Source organism: Echeneis naucrates, chromosome 13, assembly GCF_900963305.1.
Source record: "Echeneis naucrates chromosome 13, fEcheNa1.1, whole genome shotgun sequence".
In the NCBI taxonomy this organism is placed as follows: Eukaryota; Metazoa; Chordata; class Actinopteri; order Carangiformes; family Echeneidae; genus Echeneis; species Echeneis naucrates.
This window is the reverse complement of record NC_042523.1, coordinates 25,617,324-25,639,499: the sequence shown is the minus strand read 5'-3', so window position 1 is coordinate 25,639,499 and position 22,176 is coordinate 25,617,324. Positions and strand designations below refer to the sequence as shown.

Below are 22,176 nucleotides of genomic sequence, written 5' to 3'. Positions count from 1 at the left end.
ATAATAATAAGTATGGAGAAGATTAAGTAGTGCCTCGTGCTATGCACAGAGGCCACTACTTCTACTGTGTAGAAGTAGTGCCCTCTGTGCTTATAGCCCGTGGCACTAAACTAACAGAACTGGTTTTTCACCTTTCCAGTCCGAGTGGGAAAGACCAAGAGTGAGACTTTCAAAAGACCTGCAGCCAGATTTTGGTCTGGGGTTGATTAATAGGCTTGACTGAAATATTACAGCCACCCCCCCTCCTCGACCTGTGGTACAGGGATATGAAAGTTAACATGGGGGGGTGTAGCTTCATTAATGCTAACATACTCATCCTGCTGCAGCCACGTTTCAGTTATACAAAATAAATCAATATGGTGATCAGCTATGAGATCGTTAACTAGTAGAGATTTTGATGATAATGATCGAATGTTCAACAGTCCACATTTGATCGCAGTGTGTTTGATTTCAGTTAGATTTTTGTTTTTAGCTCCTCTTCTGTTTAATTTGGGTTTATTAACTTTTCTAAATTTAGGTGGTCGGGGGACAGACACAGTTTCTATAAAGCTAAACATAGACAGAGACTCTATTCTATTCTCAGCAGGTGACCGCTCTGACTGAGGCGCAGAGGAGCGTGTTAAACTGCGGCTCTGCCTCCTGGTCTCGACTCGGGATTGTCAGGGTTTTGGCTTTCGAACAAAATCGGCCATATTCCTAGAAATGAGAACGGCCCCGTCCACGGTGGGATGGACACCATCTCTCCTAATTAGACCAGGTCTCCCCCAGAAAGACTTCCAGTTATCTATGTAGCCCACGTTGTTTTCGGGACACCACCTCGACAGCCAGCGGTTAAATGACGTCATGCGGCTGTACATGTCATCACTGGTCCGATTGGGGAGGGGGCCGGAGAAAACTACAGTGTCCGACATCGTTTTAGCAAAAGTACTGTTGTACTGTTGGGTCTCTAAATATTTTTTATAGAGTTTGGTCTAGACCTGTTCTATATGTAAAGTGCCTTGATGTAACTTTGTTATGATTTGGCGTTATACAAATAAATCTGATTTGATTTGATTTGATTCAGCTCAACTGGACTTTGCCGTTAAAGGCTAACAGCTGTTAGCTCATATGCTAATGTAAACACGGCGCCTTACGAGGACTGTAAGGACATGCTGGGCGCAGGCCTCGTGGTCCAGCCGGTGGATGGTGGAGATAGTGCCCAGCGTGGGGTGGATGTGGAACAGGCGCAGGCTGCTGGGATCGATAGAGCTGTGCAAGGAGTAGGTCAGCCGGTGGTGCTCGTCACGGTCCGAGGCCAGAACCTGGACCACCTGTGTGTCGGGGGGCGTGTCCTCAGAGACTGCGACGTCATAACTTGGCTGTGAGAAGACGGGAGCGTTGTCATTGTTGTCCACCACTGTTATGTGAACCTGGAACAATGACAGAAGGGCTGAGTCCTGTAGTCCTGAGTGTACTTGTGTGTGTGTTTGTGTGTGTGTGTACCTGTGTTTGTGCGGTGCTGCTGCCGTCGGTGACCTGCAGCGTCAGGTTGTAGAAGTTTCGCTGTTCGGCATCCAGCTGTTTGCAGATGATAACGGTGCCAACAGACTTTTCTACGTCAAACACACTGTCAGTGTTTCCTCCTGCTCAGAGAGAGAAAGGGCGATCAAAGGGACACACAGACACACACCTGCAAACAAACATTTAAAAGAACAGCAACACAATGGAACACAGGCACAGACCATGAGAACAGCACAATATCTCTGTGTTCCTGTCTGTGTGTGTGTGTAGTTGTTGCAGCTTCTGTCTTCTCCTATTCCCTGGAGCTGCTGGTTATTTATTGTTGTGTAGGTTCAGGGTTCAAGTGTTCAACAGGTTGTGTGTGTACAGGTGTACAGGTCATTTGGCAGAGCTGTTACCCAGGAAACTGGAGCTGTTGCCATGGCAGCAGATGAAGAGGTTGTGATAGTCATTTATCAAATTTTATTATTTCAATCAGCAAAGTTGTTCATTTATGTGAGACACACACACACACAAACACACACCAGCAGCATGGGGGAGGAAATCACAAGCAAACGATGAAGCAACAAAGGAAACAAGGAAAAGAAAAAGGAATCGAAATGAGGACAGAGTGAAGTGAATGTTGAGATACCTTCTGAGGAAAAGTTCCTGCCCTGAAGAACAAAGAACATCTCACGGAAAGACCTGGGACCTTCCAGGTGTGAAGCATTGAGGAGAGAGAGGAGAGACAGGGTGAGACGGGAGGACAGACAGGCTGGAGGAGAGACAGACAGACGGACAAGAGGACAACCAGACAGACAGGCTGGAAGACAGGAGGACAGACGGACAGGATGAAAAGAGACAGGCAGCTGCTGAGGTTTTAGGAAATTAAAATTTTTACATTTATATCTTTTTTATAATGTTATAAAGTTATTTTTATAAATAACTTTTTTGAACTTCACAGAGACAATTTTTGGTTCAAATGTCTTTAAATAAAACAGAAAATGTGAAAAATATGGACCTTTAACATGAAATACGTCCTTTAATGTAAAATATAGATCTTTAAAAGCAGAATCCATTGAAAATAGAAACATATTTTTAAATGTTTCTACTTCTGCTACTTAATGTTTAATATTTCTCCCAGAATCGATTAATCAATGAACTGATTGAGAAAAGAGAGATGGATGATGGCGAGAAGATTCAGAAGGTATCTCCAGCTGGATACAGCAATGGTGCATTGTGGGAACCTGAGTCCTTGGGGTTGACTGTCTCTGGGCCTCAGAGCGTCAGGCCTGGGGGGAAAGTCAGTGAATGAGGCTCTGAATGGCTTTAAAAGTGACTTCAATAGAAATCAACAGTACTGATTATTGGGATTACTAAATCTGAGTTCAAACCAGAATAAACGGAGCTTAATCGGCGGTGAGACTTAATCTGGTTAAGCCTTTTCAGGAGCAGCAGAGTGAAGTTATTAATGGAATTTAAAGACGAAATGTTTCAGCGGTACAAAGTTTGAGGATGAGCCTCTAAGCGGACGAGTCGCCAGACGCCATCAGGAGAGGCTGTCGTCATGGTGACTGAGATGGGCAGAGCAGAACATGCAGCGAGGTCGCAGTACCTGAACTCCACCTCATATACACGGACACACACCATGCACCAGACGGCGCCCCCTCACCTGTGTGCGGGTTTTACCTGTAATGTCAAACCACAAAGGGGCGGAGCTCTGCTGCAGCGACACCACGCCCACAATCTCAGCCACCTTGTCGTTCTCCATGACAGTGAAGTTGTAAAACGGTTCGTCGAAAAGCAGCGGTAGAGCCGACGGTGGAGGACGACGGATCCACTCAATGTGCAGGCGAGCGGTGGACGACTTCTGAGGACGCCCATTATCTGTCGCTTTGATCTGAGGAGGACACTTCGGACTGTGAAAAGCTGTCAACACAGCATCCACTGACACAAACACACAACAAACTCGTGTACACACAGTCAGGATGTCGTAGCTCCCTGCCGTAAACGCCTTGCGCGATGACACCACAGCCGTCTTGGGGTCGATGAAGAACTTGCCATCCTCGTTGCCATCCACAATGCTGTAGGAGAGGTCGCCGTTGGGCCCGTCGTCGCGGTCATAGGCAAACACCCTGTAGATCGGCTCGCTCTTCTTCCTGCGTTCCCTCTCTGGAAGTTTAACTTGATAAACTTTCTCTGGGAACGTCGGCTTGTTGTCATTTTCATCCAGGACCTGAACCATCACCCAGACTGTGCTGTGTCTGGGACTGGGACCACCATCAGACACCAGGACCTGCAAGACCAAAAGAGAGAAATGATCCAAGACTGAGACCTTCTGAATACCACGCAGAGGCTGAGGTCACACACACTCACCTCCAGAACATGTTCTGTCTGTTGTTCTCGGTCCAGTTTTCTGGAGGTCGTTGTGATCAGACCTGAGACAGAAAACAGATAAACAGTTTTAAGATTAAACACACTGATCTAAAGGTAATTAGCTGTGGACGTCAGAGACAGTTAACTTCGAGAGAGGGAGAGCTTTGGTCACTACCCAGAAATGATGGCCACAGACCTACTTCAAAATAAAAGTCCCAGTTTCTCAAATATGTGTAAGAAATGTTTGACACATGTTCAGGTTTGTATAAATGATTCTTGAGACAGATCTGGATAAGTCGGGACAGACCTGGACTCAAGCAAGTTAACTTCAGAAGATTGGCTCAAATGGCACCAGCCACACAACCAGCCAATCAGATGAATCTACAGCAGGATGACAAGGACAAACAAGCCCCCTAGGGTTTAAACCGTCTTTGTTTGTCCTTATCCCTCTGTGCTATCATTCACATTCAGTTAATTTGAGTCTGATTCTCAAACACATCAGTCATGAATCTGACTTTAAAGGTCCAAACAGTCTGAAGGTTCAAGGGCCAAACTCACCAGTTCGGGTGTTAATAGCGAAGAAGTTCTGTGGGTTTCCGCTGATGATGCGGTAGTTCAGCCTGTCAACAGCATTGGGGGATGGGGCGTCAGGATCCTGGGCCTGAATCTGGATCACAGAAACATCTCGAGGGGAGTTCTCTGGGATGGAGGGCCGGTACAGTGGCTCTGAGGTCAGGGGCGCGTTATCATTGACGTCCTCCACCTGGACGAACACCTCAATGGTGGCGAACTGAGGAACTACGCCATGATCACTGGCGTACACTGTTAGCCAATAGGAGTCCTTTGTCTCGCGGTCCAGCATGTCAGTGGTGTAGATCACCCCTGGAGGAGAAGGAGGAGGAGAGAGAGAGAAAGCACTGAGCTCAGCTAATCAGAGACAGGATCTTAGTGTCACTTCCTGTGAACTTCCTCACAGCAACAAGAAGAAGAAGAACCAGAGAAACAGAGTTCACACGGACCAGGGACCTGAACTCGTCCCTTCAGGTGCTGGTCTGAGGTATGAACATGGAGTCAGTAGGAGGACTTCTGAAAAATAACCAAAAAATGTCAGCCAATCAGAGCTCACTGCTCCGGTCAGCTGGTACTGACTGGTATAACAGCTGGCTGAGACCAGCATCAGGACCAGCCCCAGGAATGGGCTTCTGACAGACTCCTCCTCGGGTCCCTCAGTGACTTTACAAAGACTCAGACCTTCGCTTTGATCTGAAACCTGATCCACCCCAGACCTGAGACTTGGAGACAGAGATTTGGGTTAAAAAGCGTCTGACCAGCATCTGGTGTCTGCAGACCTGATGCTGCTGGGGATCAAAACAAGACTGAGTGAGTCTGACGGTTACTTTGGAATCAGGAGATTAACAAAGTCCTGATAATATGCTCAATCCAGAGACTCACTGTGTAGCCCCCCAGACTCCCAAGATCCACTGTACAACAGGACTGGAGTGTGTTACTGTATGTATGTGATTGTTCTTTCTGTCTTTCTGTCTGATTCTTCTGGTGCATCGTGGCTAAATCAAATCATTCACTGCAGTGATGCAGCAGGACTCCAGCGGCTCCACCCAAAACCTGGTCCAGGTCTGAAGCATCCAGCCCTGATCAACATCACAGAAACTGTAAAGGTCCACACAGTCTAAAGGGAGACCCCCAAGTGGTCTTTGAACCTAAATCAGGTCCAGGTTTTATATTCTCAAAGGTCTCAGTCCAAAGAGAAATGCTCCCAGTCTGGACTCTGCAAACTGAACCTTAAAACCAGCCACCAGAAATCAGAAATTGTTTTATTGCCTGGTATGTGTTAACATACTAGAAATTTGACTCTGGTGTTTCTCTCTTGGCATGTTAAGGGAAAGACATAAAGAAATAATAATAAAAAAAATAAATATATATATATATATATAAACATTGAAATTAGGAATAAGGTACAAAGGGTGGGGTTTAATCTGGACTGGTTCTCTCACACTAATCCAGTTAGTCAACACACACACACAAGGACAGACTCGACATTTTCTTCAAAGAGCCAAAACCACCAAGGAGACCTGAAATAAAGAGCTCCAGTCTACACACACACAGTGTAGAACACCACAGCCCAGTCATAACTGATCCCAAATCAAACACACCTGGACCTGACAAAGCTGGACCACACCTCAGTCTATGTCCAGGGCTTTGTCTCCGGGCACTGATATTCAGACCATGTGGTTCTATAGTACTAGGACCTGAGTTGCATGAAATTTCCATGGGTGACCATAAAAATCGGGATTCGGATCAGCAGCTACAGGTCTAAAGTCCTGTTTCTGCGGTAATGATGGTAGTCTGGGAGTTTAGTATCTCAGGTTCTTGTTGAGTGAAGACTGACACCTGGACCTGCAACGTCCTCTGTAAAACCTGGACCCGGAAACATGAATCTGAACCGTCTCATGTAAGACCTGGAACTAGACTATCTTTTCTAGAAACCCTTACCTGGACTAGTCTCTGTAACCTGCTGGACTCTCTGCCTTCACCACCTCCACCTGCTATTGTGTTGTTTTGTTGTCATGTTGTTTTTATTTATTTATTTTTTTGTTCTTGTTTTTTATTTGAATTTATGTCCTGACAGACACATAGCTGTGTCCTCACTGGCACAAAAGTGTCTCAAGTTAACTAACTCCACACCCGAAGGTTTGTTTCTGAACAACAGTAGAGGGTGTATGTGTCTCACATTCTCTGCAGCTACAAAAACAAACAACCCAGAATAACACAAATGGTATAACAACATCCACATGTTTAATGAGATGTTTTCATTTTACAATGTAAATTTTTCCTTGTCAGGGTAAAAATTGACATTTTCTGTCTCTGAAGCACTTTAATGTAAAAACCACCTGAAGCAAAATAATAAATCCAGCACAACGGGCTGCTATAAGGATGACTTCAGCTGCTCTCTGTTCTCTCTGTGCTGCTTGTAAACTGATCTCAAACATATTTTTGTTTTTAAATCTGCTGTAGTTTCAGTTTTTACAATCATTGCTCACTGAAAAACCAACAACAGCTGGATGCCATAATCTGATGAGAACCGACCCAACCAGAACTGACCTGAACGTCAGCTCGTACAGTCGCAGTCAACATCTATTTATTTAAAAAAAAAGCATGTTTTATTTTTAAAGAGGCTCAGGGGGGCTTCCTGCAGAGATTCACCTCTTGGAGTAGAACTCAACTCATCATTTCTATGTTGACTGTAAAATTATTTCGTTAACCTTTAACCACATGTTTCTGTCTGCGACAACAAAAGAACATGTCATTGGCGCAGATGATGGCACATGACCTACAAGATGAAATTCAAAATTCCACACCAACACATGATGACCTGAGTGTAGGCAGAAGTCTAAACTCTGAAGGCAAACGACACAGAGACTGAACCTGGAAACCTGAAGTGGGATTTTAGAGTCCATGTCAAACACTCTCCAGAGCGACAACAAATGAAAAGATCGGGCCAATATGACACTATAAATGGTCCTGTGCGCCGCCTTCTTTAATCTGCAGTTGTTAATCTGAATGCGGTCAAATTGAGCCAAAACAGGAAACACATCGAACAATAAAGAAGTCTTACCTGTGTCTTCGTCAATGGCGAATCGTCCGAGTCCGCTGCCATCACGAATGGAGTACTGAATCTCTCCATCTCTGCCAGAGTCGTCATCGTTAGCAGTGACTTGCAGTAGGGTAGTTCCAATCCGGGCATTCTCTTTCACTAATCCCGTCAGGGCAAAGTGGGAAAAGTATGGAGTGTAGAGGTTCTCGTTCACATCCACCACCTCCACCTCCACAAATGTGACAGAGAGAAGAGAAACAGGCCTCCCTTTGTCTTTGGCCTTCACAGTGATGTTGTAGAACTGCTGGGTCTCATAGTCCAGCTCTTTTGTCAGTCGGATCGCGCCGCTGGCCCTGTCTACCTCAAACCATCCATTGTAGTCATTGGCTAATGAGTACCTGACCTGGCCTCCTAACCCCAAGTCTGGGTCCTGGGTTTCTAACCAGGCCACAACTGTTCCTATGGGCAGATCCTCCAGAACCCTGGCTTTGTAAACACTGGGGATGAAAAGTGGAGGACAATCATTTACATCCTCCAGGATGATTTTCAAAGTGGCCACAGAAAACCTCTGGTTACCTTTCTGTGCCCTGTCCCGGGCCTCAATCTTCAGAGTGAAAGTCGAAACAAACTCCCTGTCTAGTTGACCCGCAACATAAACAATTCCGTTGGTGGAGTTGATGCTGAACTGAGTGATGCTGGTCAGAACAGAATACAGAACTTCGCCATTAGATCCAAGATCTTTGTCAGAGGCTGCAATCTGAATCACGTCTGTACCTATGGCTGTGTTTTCAGGAATTATGATCTGATAGCCTCCTTCCTGTAGAAACTGTGGTGAGTTATCATTAGCATCTTCTACATACACAGTTAACAATCGCCAGGAGGTTTTCTGAGGCAGACCGAGGTCATAGATCGTGAGATTGAGGAGATAACGATCCCTTTTTTCTCTGTCCAGGGGCAGGAAGACACTAATGAGGCCAGTTTCTATGTCAATGGTAAAACAGCTGTCTGTGTTTCCATCTGAAATAGCATAAAGGACCTGACCATTGAAACCGGTGTCACCATCGTAGGCATTCACCTTGAAAACACTGGAGCCCACCTTCAGGTCCTCTCTCACAGAGATATCTGTGGGAAAAGCTCTGTCAAATTGAGGCGTCTGCCGATTGACAGAGAACAGGTCAATGAAACCTTCCTCGATTTTGGGCTTGCTGCTGGCTTTGGACTTTTTCAGTAATTTCTCAGCTAACTTTTGGGCTACTCTGGTTTCTTTACAGTTGAAACCTTTGGGAGGTGATTTCCCATGAACAACTGTGATGTTCACAAACATAGGGTCGGAAAAGTTCTCACCATCTGTGGCAGTTATTTTGAGGCTGAAGACACCATTCTTTGGATTGGCTGTTGCAAGGGAGTGTCGCAGTGCAAGAACCCCTGAATCCGGGTTAAGATCAAAGTAGCCCCATTCATTCCCTGAAATGATCTTATATTTCACTAGTTCTAATTCATCTATATCAATTGCGGACATGGTGGTAATTGGTTCATCCACCGGAAAATCCCTAGAAATCACACCCTGGCATGACACCTTCTCAAACAGCGGTTGGTTGTCATTTACATTTTCCAGGTGGATGGTCACGTTTACCTCGCTCTCCCGTCTGTAAGGAGACCCCCAGTCAGATGCTCTGACAACAAACACAAAGCTCTCAGGTGAGGATTCAAAGTCCAGCTCCTTTGTGATGCTGATCATACCAGAGAACTGGTTGATCCGGAATGGTAAAGGCTGCAGACTGGAGATGCTGTAGGTTATGTATCCATTTTCACCTTTATCCTTGTCCACTGCAGAAACTGTGAGCACATTGGTCCCAACCGGAACACTTTCATTCACAAAGAACTCGTAGGAGGACTGAGCAAATGTTGGTGTGTTGTCATTGGCATCCTCAATGGTCACCCGCAATTTCACTTTGAGCTCACTGTCTATTTCCAGCACCTCCAGGTTAAAGACATCCTGGGTCACCTGAGTGAACCAGCAGGTGGTGGAGATGACACCTGTTACGGTGTTCATTTGAAAAAAAGCTGAATCAGCAGAAGGTGCCAGGATATACTCAGCATCATCAGGCTCTGGTTTGATTTTAACAGCCTCAACTATTGTTCCTGGTGGTGAGATTTCGTTCAGACTCACTTCATACACTTCCTGCTCAAAGTTCACTTCCCCTGTCTGCTGCGTCCTTACCATGACGTGGACAACTTTGACAGCAGAGAACTTCTGAGGGGTTCCTCTGTCTTTAGCCTGCAAAGTGAGGTTACAGCCATAAGGGTAGTTCTCCCAGTTTACTGAGCCAGAGGCCTTTATGGAGAACATGCTCTCTTCAGATCTCTCTACAACAAACTGCTCTGAGGGGTCTCCACCAACAATGACCACAGAGTCGATTTCTCCATTCAAACCCTCATCGTGGTCTTCAACAGTTACCATCACATACACAGGATTTTTATCGAGCCATGAGGGGCTATGGGTGACCACGCTCATTACAGGGGCATGCTCATTCATACGCTCCACGTGGACAAAGAGCTTGGCTGTGCTGCTGACCCCATTATTTCCATACAGCTTCATGCCGCGGTCCACTGCCAGGATTTCTAAATCATAGCGGTTCTGCTCATCAACATTGAGCTTCCCACTGAGGGAAACCACTCCACTAGTCGGGTGCACTGCAAATAGCTCCATCTTCTCCTTGAAGAAATAGTAAAACTCCCCGTTTGAGCCAATATCTGCATCTGTGGCGGTAACTTGTGCTATGCTAGTCCTGAGAGGTGTGCTCTCTGCGATGGTGACAGAGTATGTGGTGGGTGAGAACAATGGTCGTAGGTCATTCATGTCCAACACCTGTATGCTGACTTTAGTCCAGGCCTCAAGGATGGCTTCCCCCTTGACAGAAGCTTTCACTGTCAACACATAATTATCCTGGATTTCTCGGTTCAAGATGGCAGCGTTTCCACCTTTAGTCCTTATGCGTAAGAAGCAGAAATCCCCAAGCACATATTCCTCCGCCTTGAAAAGCCCTTCGTCATCACCTGAAGTGATCCTGTAACGAACTTCCCAGGCGCGCTGAACCAGGTGGACACCCATTTTAACTTTACTGTTGGCGTAGGTGCGTGCTGCTGAGTTTTCATGAACGGTGGCGTGGTACACAACCTGGGTGAAACCAAAGGAGGGGCCATCCTGAAGGGGACCCAGGGTGTTCAGGCTACAGCACGGTGGAGGATTCAGGAGCAGCAGTGGCAGCAACAGGCCGAGGAGAGGGGCTCGCATGCCTTCCCATCGGCCCATATTCACATCCATCCCATCATCACTCACTCCTGCAACAGAAAGACACAGAGAGGTGGGAAAGATTAGTTGAGCCACAATTTGACCTTTCACCCCCAAGACCTTACATCTACTAACTATCCATCCACGAGAGGGAGAGCTGCAGTTACCAGGCAACCAAAATGAAGGCTGACATCATCACTGTGTGGCCTCTAAAGGCTCAGTCAATTGCAAGTTTGCAAAAAACCAGAGCTGGTTTGAGAAGGAACAAAATAATTGTACGGCTCGGAAGAGGAATGTAGCAACACAAAACAAACACTTGAGAAAATAACTGCCGAGCTCAAAATGATGGCCCGGTGCATTATGACCCTGTCATAACCCCCCCACCCAAAATACTCCAGTCTGAGGCCATGTCACATCCACAGTCATGGAAAAACCAGCCAAGCTGCCGCTCAGAAAAAAAAAAAACAGGCAGCCACAGGTATGTGCCAATTCGGGCTCCGGAGAGGCTTGATCCCGTAAAAGCACCACCGCGGTCTACAATTTGATGACTCTGCACTTTCCACATGAGAGATGGGCGGGAAAAGACAGTGTGTCCGAGAGCGCCGATAATAACATGCTGCTAAATCTGCATTCACAAACACACAACCAGCTCCTCTGACCAGAAACCAGCTCAGCAAACGGTGGGGGAGGAAAATCAGCCCAACCCCAAACTGATGCCTTCTCTGGGGGGGCCTTGAAGCCCCCACCATCACCAAATCCAGGTTCAGCAGCATGTGGATCTGGTCCAGACTGAGACACTCTGGTCCGGTTTCAGGGACCTGAATCCAAATCTCCTTTATTTCTCAGCAGTTACAACACAAAGAGCAAAGAAACACATCTGGACAGACACACACAGGCTCACACCCTGAGGGCTGGTTTCAGGGCAGCAGCTGACGTTGAACACATGTGTGATCCGCCGCTCTGACCCCCCAGTTAAAACATGGAGATCAATGACGACAGCAGACAGAGACAGGCAGCTGTCACCATGTTCTGCCCTGCGGCGAAGCTCAGGGTCTGTGCTGAGGCTGATTCCTTACTGTCAGCTTTAAAATACACAATGACCCAACAACAGCATCACATCAGAAAACAGCACACACATACAACTCTGAATAAAGACAACAGGACACAGAGATAAAGATGACAACAAACACTCTACCTGTGTGTATACTAATAAATACACAATCACTGTCAACTCTTAAAACAGGTGAGTTGGACACACACAGCTACGCAAACAGTGCTGTGAACATCAGTCAGCTAACAGGCTGAACTCAATTACCCAGCAACCCTCAGTCCTGTTTGTGCTGTTTGAAAAACATGACGACAAAAACACATCAGTTTGATGTAACCATCATCATCATCACCTTCATCACCATCTCAGGTTGGTTCAGTCTCATTCAGGTTTAAAAACAAACTCAGCTGGTTCATCATAAAGATGATGGTTGATGATCGGTGATCGATGGGTGTTGGGTAGCAGCACCCTCGTGACCAACCACTCACAGGAATGTCTTCTTGTTAGTGTCCTGTTGGCCAATAGGAAGTTGTCAGCTGCTCAGTGCAATAAAATTCTGGATCTGATAAATAATGATAATCAGCGTTGTTGGAGACATCGTGTTGTTCTGACCCGACTGTTTGTCTTCAGTCAGCTGTTGCTCTGCTGCACAGCCTTAGACACACACCACAGAACAATTGTACAACTGCATCATGTTCCAAATTCCCCACAGAACGGACGTTAATCAAACTGAGCTGCCACAGGACAAAATGGCTTAACCCCCCCACCACCACCACCACCGTTCTCATGTTCCACAGCTACTGTGGAACATGAGAACCTCTCTGTCTCTCTCTCTCTGAGTGCATGCAGGAGTGAAAGACAGTGAAAGTGTGCGTCTTTTCTATCTTTTGTTTTTCTCTTTTTGTGTTGATTGTTGGTAGATTTATCATCATAGTGGATTAATGTGTTGTGGGATGGTTTTGTTCCCGGTAAGGACTCGGAGTCATGCAGACTCGTGCAGTTGGCGGCGACATGGGGTTAAACTCTGACTGTAAATTGTTCTGTGGAGGATTACAGTTTGGTGATCGGTGAGATCGTGGGTTATGAGAGCAAAAAGTCTGCATGTAGAAGGAATAACAGAGTCATCATTTTTTTGGATAGCACTGATAAAGTCAGTGTGATTGTTAAGCAAGGTGTGGTGATAAAGGACACCTTTGTTCATGTTGTACCACTGGTTAATCCAGCCAAAGATCATTTTGTCCAAAGCCCCCCCTTTCATTAGCAATGAAATGTTAAAGAGAGAATTAATGAGACACGGACAATTAATGTCTGCAATTAAACAGATTCCTTTTGGTTGTAAATCTCCTCATTTGAAACATGTTGTTTCCTTCAGAAGGTAGGTCAGTATGATTCTGAAGAACAACACTGAGGAGTTAAACTTGGTGCTTAAATTCAGAGTGGTTAGGGTTAGGGTTGATTTTGATTATGCTGTGTATGCAACTTCTGAAACAAGGAAGTGTTTTGGCTGTGGGATGGAGGGTCACCTCATTCGTTCGTGCCCATACAAACATGCAGATACAAATAATGATGAGATTGGTTCGGCTTGTGCTGGTCCCAGTACTGCTGCTTCAGTTTCTGCTGGTGTAAGTGTTAATGGTTTGGGTGCTACTGGTGAAGTCGGACCAGGTGACGTTGCTGATCCAGTTTCTGAGGGTCTGGGTGTTGTTGTTTCTACTGGTTCTACTGGTGAAGGTGCTGTTGCGGAGGTCAGTGAACAGTCACACACTAACAGCGGTGACAGTGAACACAGGAGGAAGAGGGTTTTCTAGAGGAAGATGAGGGGGAGATGTTGCATGAAATGTCTCAGGATAAGAAGAAGAAGAAAACTGAGGACATTTGTCAGTCTTCTGGTGAAACTAAGACACTTTCTCAGGATCAGTGTCTGCAGTCAGGTGAGAGCAAAAGTAAAGAAGATGATGACGAGGAGTCTCTTGCTTCCTCACAGTCATGGTCTCGCAGGAAGAGGGGTTATTCTCTAGCGAGTATCAAGAAGTTCCCACAGGACACTAAGGGAGCAAGGAATGTTAAAGTGTTCGTGGATTTACATCTCCTCCTTGATACAGACTTTTCAGAGAAGTTCGGGTGTTTTGTGGGAGAAAGCTTTCACTGACCAGGAGCATTTTCGTGTTAAAAACTAGTTCTGAAGGTTAAAAAGCAGCTAGCTAGTGATGAATAAGTCTAATAGAGTTTCTCATTTATTTCTTTTTTGTTTGTTTGTTTTGCAACATTTTTTCTGTTCTATGGGGGACATACAAATAGGCAGCTTGAATTTAAATGGGGCAAGAGATTATTGGAAAAGGGCATCTCTTTTCAACCTGTGTTCTCTTCAGAAGTAATAATGATGATAATGAGGCTGATTGGAAAAAAGAATGGACTAGTGAAATCTTTTAAAGTCACAAGACCAGTAAAAGTTGTGGGGATGGGATTCTTTTTTCCAGGAATTTCATTCCACAGTCTGTAGACTCTGAAAGGTCGTCTATTAAAAGTAACAGCAGTGTGTGAAAATGTAAAAATTGTGTTTTTTATATTTATGCTCCAGTCTTGGGAGCGAAGAGGTTAATCTTTTTGGATGTTTTAAATGATGTGATAGAGAATGTCAAAGTGAAGAATATGTATTTATTGGTGGAGAATTTAACCTCTAACCCTAACCCGAACCATCCAGAGCCTCATACTGCCTCTCACAACCGTCTGCTTCATCTCATTTAAGCTCATGAGTTGTGTGATGTGTGGAGGGGATTTCATGATGAACAGAGACAATATACTTGGAGACATGTTAAAGATAACTTATTGTCTATGGCTAGATAGGTTTTATTGTTTCAGACATCATTTTAATGTATTTAAGAGTTGTACTATCAGCCCTGTTGGGTTCTCTGATAATTCACTTGTAACAGCTTCTATCTTTATAAAATGTGTTAAACCCAATAGTGCTTTTTGGCATTTCAACACAGCTTTATTGGAGGATAAAAACTTATATTTAATATTTGTGTTTTTTGGAACAATCACCAAAGTACAAAATTGGATTTTGTGTCTTTACAACCTTGGTGGAAAGGTTAAAATAAGGCAATTCTGTCAACAGTACACTAGGAATGTCACATACCTCAATGAGTTCAGTGAAAAGTCTGGAATCTGAAGTGGAGAAGCTCCAAGAGTTTTCTGAGGTCACACTGAAACACTTGCAGTGATAAGGTCTGCTTTAACCAACCTGCTGGGTGTCTCAGCTCAGGGGGCTCTGATCAGATCTCAAAATGTTGCATTGATGGATGTCCCATCACATTTTTTCTTCGGTCTGCTGCAATTTGTAAGCGTGCAGTCGGTTTCTACAGCAACCTGTTGAAGTTTGAACACAGAGAGGAGCAGCCAGTGTCTCAGAGGTTTTATTGTGGTCTCCCTCAGGTTGAGCATCATCCTCTGATGAGCTTCATGCTGCTCTGCAGGTCATGCAGAGTGGGAAAGCTCCCGGCATCGAGGGTTTACCTGTTGGCTTCTATAGGTCCTTGTGGTCAGTGGTGGGGGGGTCTGCTCTCAGTACGGAGTGATAGTCTGCTGCTGCTGCTGCAGGAGGGCAGTCCTTACCCTGCTGCCTAAGAAAGGTGACCCACAGCTCATAAAAAACTGGAGGCCTGTGTCGCTGCTCTGCACTGATTACAAGCTCCTCTCTAAAGTGTTCTCATCCAGGCTGAGTCAAGTGATGGCACAAGTCATTCATAGTGATCCTGGGAGGTTGATTAATGATAACATCACTCTGATTAGAGATTTTTTTGGAGATCTGTAAGTTGTTTTGCATCAAAGCTGGAATCATATCAACTGACCAGGAAAAAGCTTTCGATCGTGTTGAGCACGAATATTCATGGCTCACTCTACGTGCTTTTGGTTTCAGTCCTGGTTTTACTGACAAAGTTAAGGTTTTGTATTGTGACATTCAGAGTGTTCTTAAAATTAATGGTGGACTGAGCACCCCCCTTCAGGTTCAAACAGGAATTAGACAAGGCTGCGCCCTCTCTGGTATGTTGTATTCCTTAGTAATTGAGCCTTTGTTGCACAAACCTAGATCTGACCTGCAGGATCTAACTATTCCTGGCTGTACTGCTCCTTTGAAATTGTCTGCTTATGTGGATGATTTGGTCATTCTGGTTAACTGTCAGCAGGATATTGATATTTTGGCGAGAAAAATCACTCAGTTTGGTTTAATATCTCCAGACAAGGTTAACTGGGACAATAGTGAAGCTCTCAGTGTTGGATGTGTCAGCTCAGTTTGCCTGGGGGGATGATTTGGAAGACGGGGGGGTTGAAATATTTAGGTGTTTTTCTGGGGGATCAGTCTGTTGTCCTTAGAAACTGGGAAAATGTTCTTGAAAAGGTCAAAGGTCAACCAGCTAGGTGGGAGTGGATTATAATGAATTTGTCACATAGAGGGAAGGTCCTCATTGCAGATAACTTGGTTTCCTCTTCTTTGTGGCACTGCCTGTCAGTTGTTGACGCCCAACCAGACCTGCTGTCTAAGGTCCAGGCTCTTCTTGTGGATTTTTTTCTGGGACAAACTGCACTGGCTCCCTCAGAGTGTGCTGTATCTGCCGAGGGATGAAGGAGGACAGGGCCTGACCCATCTGAGCAGCAGAGGGGCTACCTTCCGTCTCTAGTTCCTACAAAGGTTTCTGTGTGGTCCTACAGATCTAGTCTCGAGGCCGCTGGCTTGTGCCATCTTGAGTCAATGTGGTGGAATTGGACTGAACAGAGCTTTGTTCCTTATGGATTTAAAGAAGCTTCACATCAAGGAGCTTATTGAAAATGCTATGTTGGCAATTTAAGGTGTGGAGTTTGTTTAAAAAAGAGAGACTGGGACATCACTGCTCACTGTTCTGGCTGCTCCAGGAGCCAGTCGTCCATGGGACTTGGTTTGATACGGTCTGTCAGCTGGGGCAAACTCTGCTCAGGCAGTTCTGTGTGTCTAACATAGTGACTCTGGGACACGTTGTTCAGCTCCCAGGAGCAAACATGGAGGATGCATCTCCTCTTGCCTCTCAGTTAGAGGCGGGATCAGTGCACACTATCACTCTGGTGCTCAATAAATGGAGAGATGCTCTCTCAGACAGTGAGAAGAATTTGTTAGCTCAGTACTGTGTTGATTCTATTCAACCTAATGAAGATGATGTTTTCCCTTCGTTGAACATTTTCCCAGATTTTAGGGACTGTGCAGGTCCTTTTTTGAGCGGTGGGAATTCCTCTGGTCACTTAGGTCTGAGTGACGATGCTGGACCTGAGTCACCATTAACAAAAAGTGCTGCCGACCTGCAGTGGAGGGTTGTGCATGGTATCGTAGCAGTTCATGCTTTTGTTTCCTTCATTAATTCTGATGTTAATCACGAGTGTCCATTTTGCAGAAGCCATGAAACTGTTTTCCATTAGTTCATGGAGTGCTGTCGACTGCTGCCACTGTTTTCTATGCTTGGGAATGTTGGGGGGAATGACCTTCAATAGAGGCTTCTACATGCGATCCTGGCAGTCAGTGCCTTTGTCTCCATACTCAACCCGTGCATCTCCTGTGTCCTCGGCTCGGCCCCCTGTTCTCCCAGCTGGACACACTGCTCAGGAAAGGAGGAGAGGTGTTCTCCTTCCAGACCTTCATCCTGGGCTTCAGATACAGGAAGGCCACCAAACACAGGAGCCAAATGATCAACTTCATCCTGGGACAGGCTAAACTGGCCATCTACGTCTCCAGGAAGAGGAAGATGGAGGACAGTGTGGACACTGACCTGGTCCTCCTGTTCAGCAGGATGGTTAAAGACAGAGTGATGATTGATTTTAAATACTACAGAGAGATGCAGGACCAAGCAGATCTGGACCCCAGGTCTGGTCCTGTGCTCAGTGCAGGAGGACCAGCTGCTCTTCACCGACCAACTGACCTGAGCAGTTTGTGTGTTTGGTTTGATAAGTGACTGAAATCTGTGTCGAAACCTGTCTCTGGAAATGAGTGAAATAAAGTTGCCTTAAAAACCAAAACAAATCTCTCTGTCTCTCTATCTCTCTCTGTCTGTTAAATCACTTACCTGCCGCTCAACTCAGCAGGAAATGAGGGGGCGGAGTCTCATCTGGTTACCTGATCCTAGCACGAGGTTTATTTTTCCTTGTTGGAGAACTGACTGATCCTGCAAAATCTTCCAAAGATTTATTATTGATTTACAGTTTTGCATTAAACATCTTATGACACCAGGAGATATTATCAACTGTGTTATTGTGTGTGTGCATCAGTTCCTGTCTGTCCTCATCACACATGCGTCTAGCCAGTGTTTGTAGTGGGGACTCTGCTCTTTAAACTTCTGAGGCCCATAAAGCTGGTCCCCAAAAGTGTAGTAAAACAAGCTCTCGCTCTCTTTCACACACACACACACACACAGTGAACCAAATGAGCAGCCCGATCTGTCTGAGAGAGAAGACACTGAGCACCAAGGACGATGCTACTGTCTGCTCAGTGAGACACACACACAGCTTCGACCTTCAAATGGCCTGCAGACGAGCTCACGGTCGTCTGATGAGCAGCAGAGGTTTGTACATGTAGAGAATCAGAGACTCATTCATATTCACACTGCAGCTCCTCTCACACTGACTGTGTGTGTGTGTCTCAGTGTGTGGGATGTTCACACTCGCCACATTTCAGTGCAGAAAGTGCTCATTTTTCACCAGAGAGGCGTGGGTACTGCTGCGATGCCAGGAGATACCCTTTATCTCTCACACACACACATATACACACATTGACACACACACTCACTTGAGAGTGGGTGCATTGCAGAGAAGCAGAAATAATTGCATAATACTAACTTCGACACCCCATTTACTTCAGTGAATCTCAGCTGAGTACAGTGTGTGTGTGTGTGTCTGTCTGTGTGTACAGAGCTGTATACACTGTAAGTGAGAGCTCCACTCAGTCCAGACCAACCTTCTGTTTCTGTTCCTAGTGGGCCCATTTGTTCTGCTCTGAAAGCCATGATCCATTTAAGGCTTGTGTGTGTGTGTGTGTGTGTGTGTGTGTGTGTCTGTAGTTTTGGGCTCACCATGTAACACTATCCCACCGTGTCCCTGGAGGTCTCAGGTCTTGAGGAGCAGAGACAGAACAGGGGGGGTTGAAACATGAGGAGGAGGGACGGCTGATAAAGTGTTTAAGGCCAGAACAAAAGAGGGTTTAACACGAACCCCGATGCAGTAAGTCCACTGGATGCTGGTTCTGACTGGTCCAGTCTGGTACAGGTCCCCGTTAAAGCAGACCATGGCTCCACTGATAAAAACCAGTAACCAATGAAAACACTGTTCTGAGGTAAGCACAGCTGACCAATCAAAGCAGAGACTCAGTGACGCTTCATGTTAATATTTAATTTGATTTGCTCCAGAATGACAACACCTGAGGTGACATGACCACCTGACTCCGTCTCCTGCAGCATCATAAACTGAAGTTGTTGGCAGAGTTACTCTGTGATTCAATCTGCATCTCTCTTTTATCTATGAATAATGTGTGTGTGTGTGTGTGTGTGTGTGTGTGTGTTTGTGTGTGTGTGTTGGCTGTGTATGTGACTGAAACACAAACATGAACACATGCTCATTAATTTCTTCCACTAATCAGAAAACAGATTTCTCTTTTCTCTCTCCCTCTCACACATACACTCTCCAGCCATGGGAATACAGAGGCAGCATGAATATGAATTGAGGGAGTATATTAGCATGCTAAAAGCTAACAGCTACAGATTTCTCCCTAGCTGGTGTTGCAGCGCCGAACACCCTGCAGACTTGACTTATTTATAGGCCCTCACACACAAACCAGCTGACTACATGTGTCCTGACAAGTGTTTCATAAAACCTCACCGTACTCCTCTTCAATCTGCTGTGAATATAAAGGGTTTTGAGGGTCAGAGGTCAGACTGTCATCTGACTGAGGTTGGGGAGATGCACAACAACACAAAACTCATCAGCTTTATTATTATTTCATCCAAACTTTGTATTTAGTGGTGTCATAATTACAATAACAACGAACAAGTTAACAGTGTTAACTGTGACCTTTGTCAGATGATGAAGCTTAAAGTGTCTCTGGTACAGGTGGGTTCTCCAGAAGCGGACTATTTCAGTCCTAAGTGTTAGTCAACACGTTTACATGCACAGTTAAGTGGAGCTATGGTTGTAGCGCGATAAAGCCATCTGATCGAACTTCTGTCCTTGTCACAGTAAACATGCATGGGGGTGAAATCAATGTATTTGTTGAAATCATGTTGCCTCCGCTATAATAGGTGGCAATATGCACTCTTTTGGCTTGTGGGCCACTACCGATTGACCTGTGATGTCACAGACCACAACAGAGGTGGAAAGAAAAAAAGACCAGTGAGCTAACAAGTTAGCCTCTGCATCCGTCCAAAAATGAGCTTTTGTTGCAGAGTTTGTCATGTTTGACTTGTTTGCAGTTTGCCGGCTTCTTTTGTCTGACCACCTATGTTTACTTTACTTTTTAAGTGCTGTACAACTTCCGGGTCATAGCTGAGTGCAAAACTTAAGCACATGCACAGATCACCTCCTTCGGTTCCAGTCCGACTGTCAGTATACATGCAGCAGCAGATCAAATTTCAATCGCATTATCTGGGTGTGTTAGACCAGCTATTATAAGTTTGACTTGAGTCAAGCTAACGTGTTTACATATACTTATATAAGTCCAGTTTTGGTCGGACTAATGCAATATATTTTTTTTTTTTTTTAGGTGTCATGTAAGTGTAGTGAGTGTGTATGTGGTGACATACACAGTATGTCAAACTGAGACAGGCTGTGAGGGGACAGACCAGGACCAGATGACAAATGACTAGATGAACTGAGAGGCCAGAATGGACAAACAAAATACACCTGAGACCACAATCTGAGTCCAGCTCCACAAATCCAGAGAGGATTGAGTGACTGAGGGCTGAAAGAAAGAGGACAGAGGGACTGAGGGACTGAGGGACAGAGGAATAGAGGACAGATCACAGAGGGACTGAGGACTGAGGGACAGAGGACTGAAGCGTCTAAGGGGGGGTTTGGGACTTCCTTAAACTCAGTCAGAGCTCCTGTTTCTTCAGTCGGGGCTGCAAACACACACTTTTACACACAGCTGTTTTCTTTGATGATAGCTGAACGGCAACATCTGGACAAGAACTGAACTGATTCTGTTCGGCTCCTTTGTGTTGATGTGTGTGTCTGCAGACTGTGCCACTACCTCCTTCAGCACTTGTTGTGTAACATGTTTCCCACAACACACAATGAGATAGACTTCATATTACAGTAACACAAAACCACCACAAAACACAACACAACCACCCAGAATTACACAGCACATCAACAGCTGGTTTCTTAGTAATCCTCACAACAAAGCCACAAAGCCGCCCTGCCGTGAACTGCTGAACATGTACAAGAGAATAAAACTGCAGTCCAGCCGGTTTACTTGCTGATAGTAACACTGTTCAGTAGCACAATCAGTAACACAATCCTTTATCCCCTCCAGTTTGACTTGTGGCCGAAGGCTGAGCACAACAAACCAACACACAACGAAGCATATACTCTGTTTGTAAGTGAATGTTAACTCAGATATGAACCAGTCCCCCCCAACCCTGCTGGTCCTCAGTGAACTCAGCTCCACCCAGCTGGTTCTAGTCCTGGTCTTAATGCCCCCCCCCCTCATTAGTTCTGGAACCTTCTAATCCAAAGAAACAAACAGACAAACACTGACATTAATGGAGCTGCAGAGAGAAAGGAGCCGAGATTTACAGCTATACATGCTCTTTCCCAGAGGACACACACACACACACACAGACAGTCACCTCAGTTTGTCCATCAGTCTTGTGTTTGTTCTCTCCACCTTCACTTCTGTCTGCAGATATAAATGGAGCTCCGGGGTAAGGGGGGGGTTGTTGCCATGGCAGCAAATGCCAGAGACTCTGTTGGCCAGTGCCCACATTCCTCCATCCCAGCACTAACACCATCTCCTGCCAACTGCAATAACAGTCGGTGACAAACCCAATGGGTCAGGAATGACATCATCAGTCCCGGTGACGGGTTCGAGCCAGTCTGGACTCCGGACTGAAGTTTGAATATAAAGCCCTGTAGAGTCTGATACTGGACCAGTCCTCGAGACATCACTGCAGAATCATGACCAGGATGATTTCTCTGTTGTGAGCAGGTGCAGCCCACAGACCTGCTGTGTCAGTCGACAACCTCTTGAATAAACCAGAGGACTGTAGAGACCTGGTCCGGGGCGTCCTGATGTGTGTTTGGGGTAGAAGCTGCAGGTCTGTGGCCTGAGACCAGATGTCAGGGTCTGCTGCGAACCAG

At 45.6% G+C, this 22,176-nt stretch overlaps 1 protein-coding gene across 1 annotated transcript; it reads right to left on the bottom strand.

The window, feature by feature from the left end:
* Positions 1-1,133: 1,133 nt before the first annotated feature.
* On the bottom strand, positions 1,134-21,785 carry LOC115052539 (protocadherin Fat 3-like; the record flags this gene model as incomplete). Its single annotated transcript, XM_029516691.1, has 8 exons — positions 21,666-21,785; positions 7,490-10,810; positions 4,414-4,737; positions 3,856-3,917; positions 3,461-3,775; positions 3,169-3,379; positions 1,483-1,622; positions 1,134-1,409 (listed from the first exon to the last, which is right to left on the bottom strand). Coding segments are annotated over exons 2-8 (4,632 nt in total), but the record flags the coding sequence as incomplete, so codon positions are not given.
* Positions 21,786-22,176: the final 391 nt, after the last annotated feature.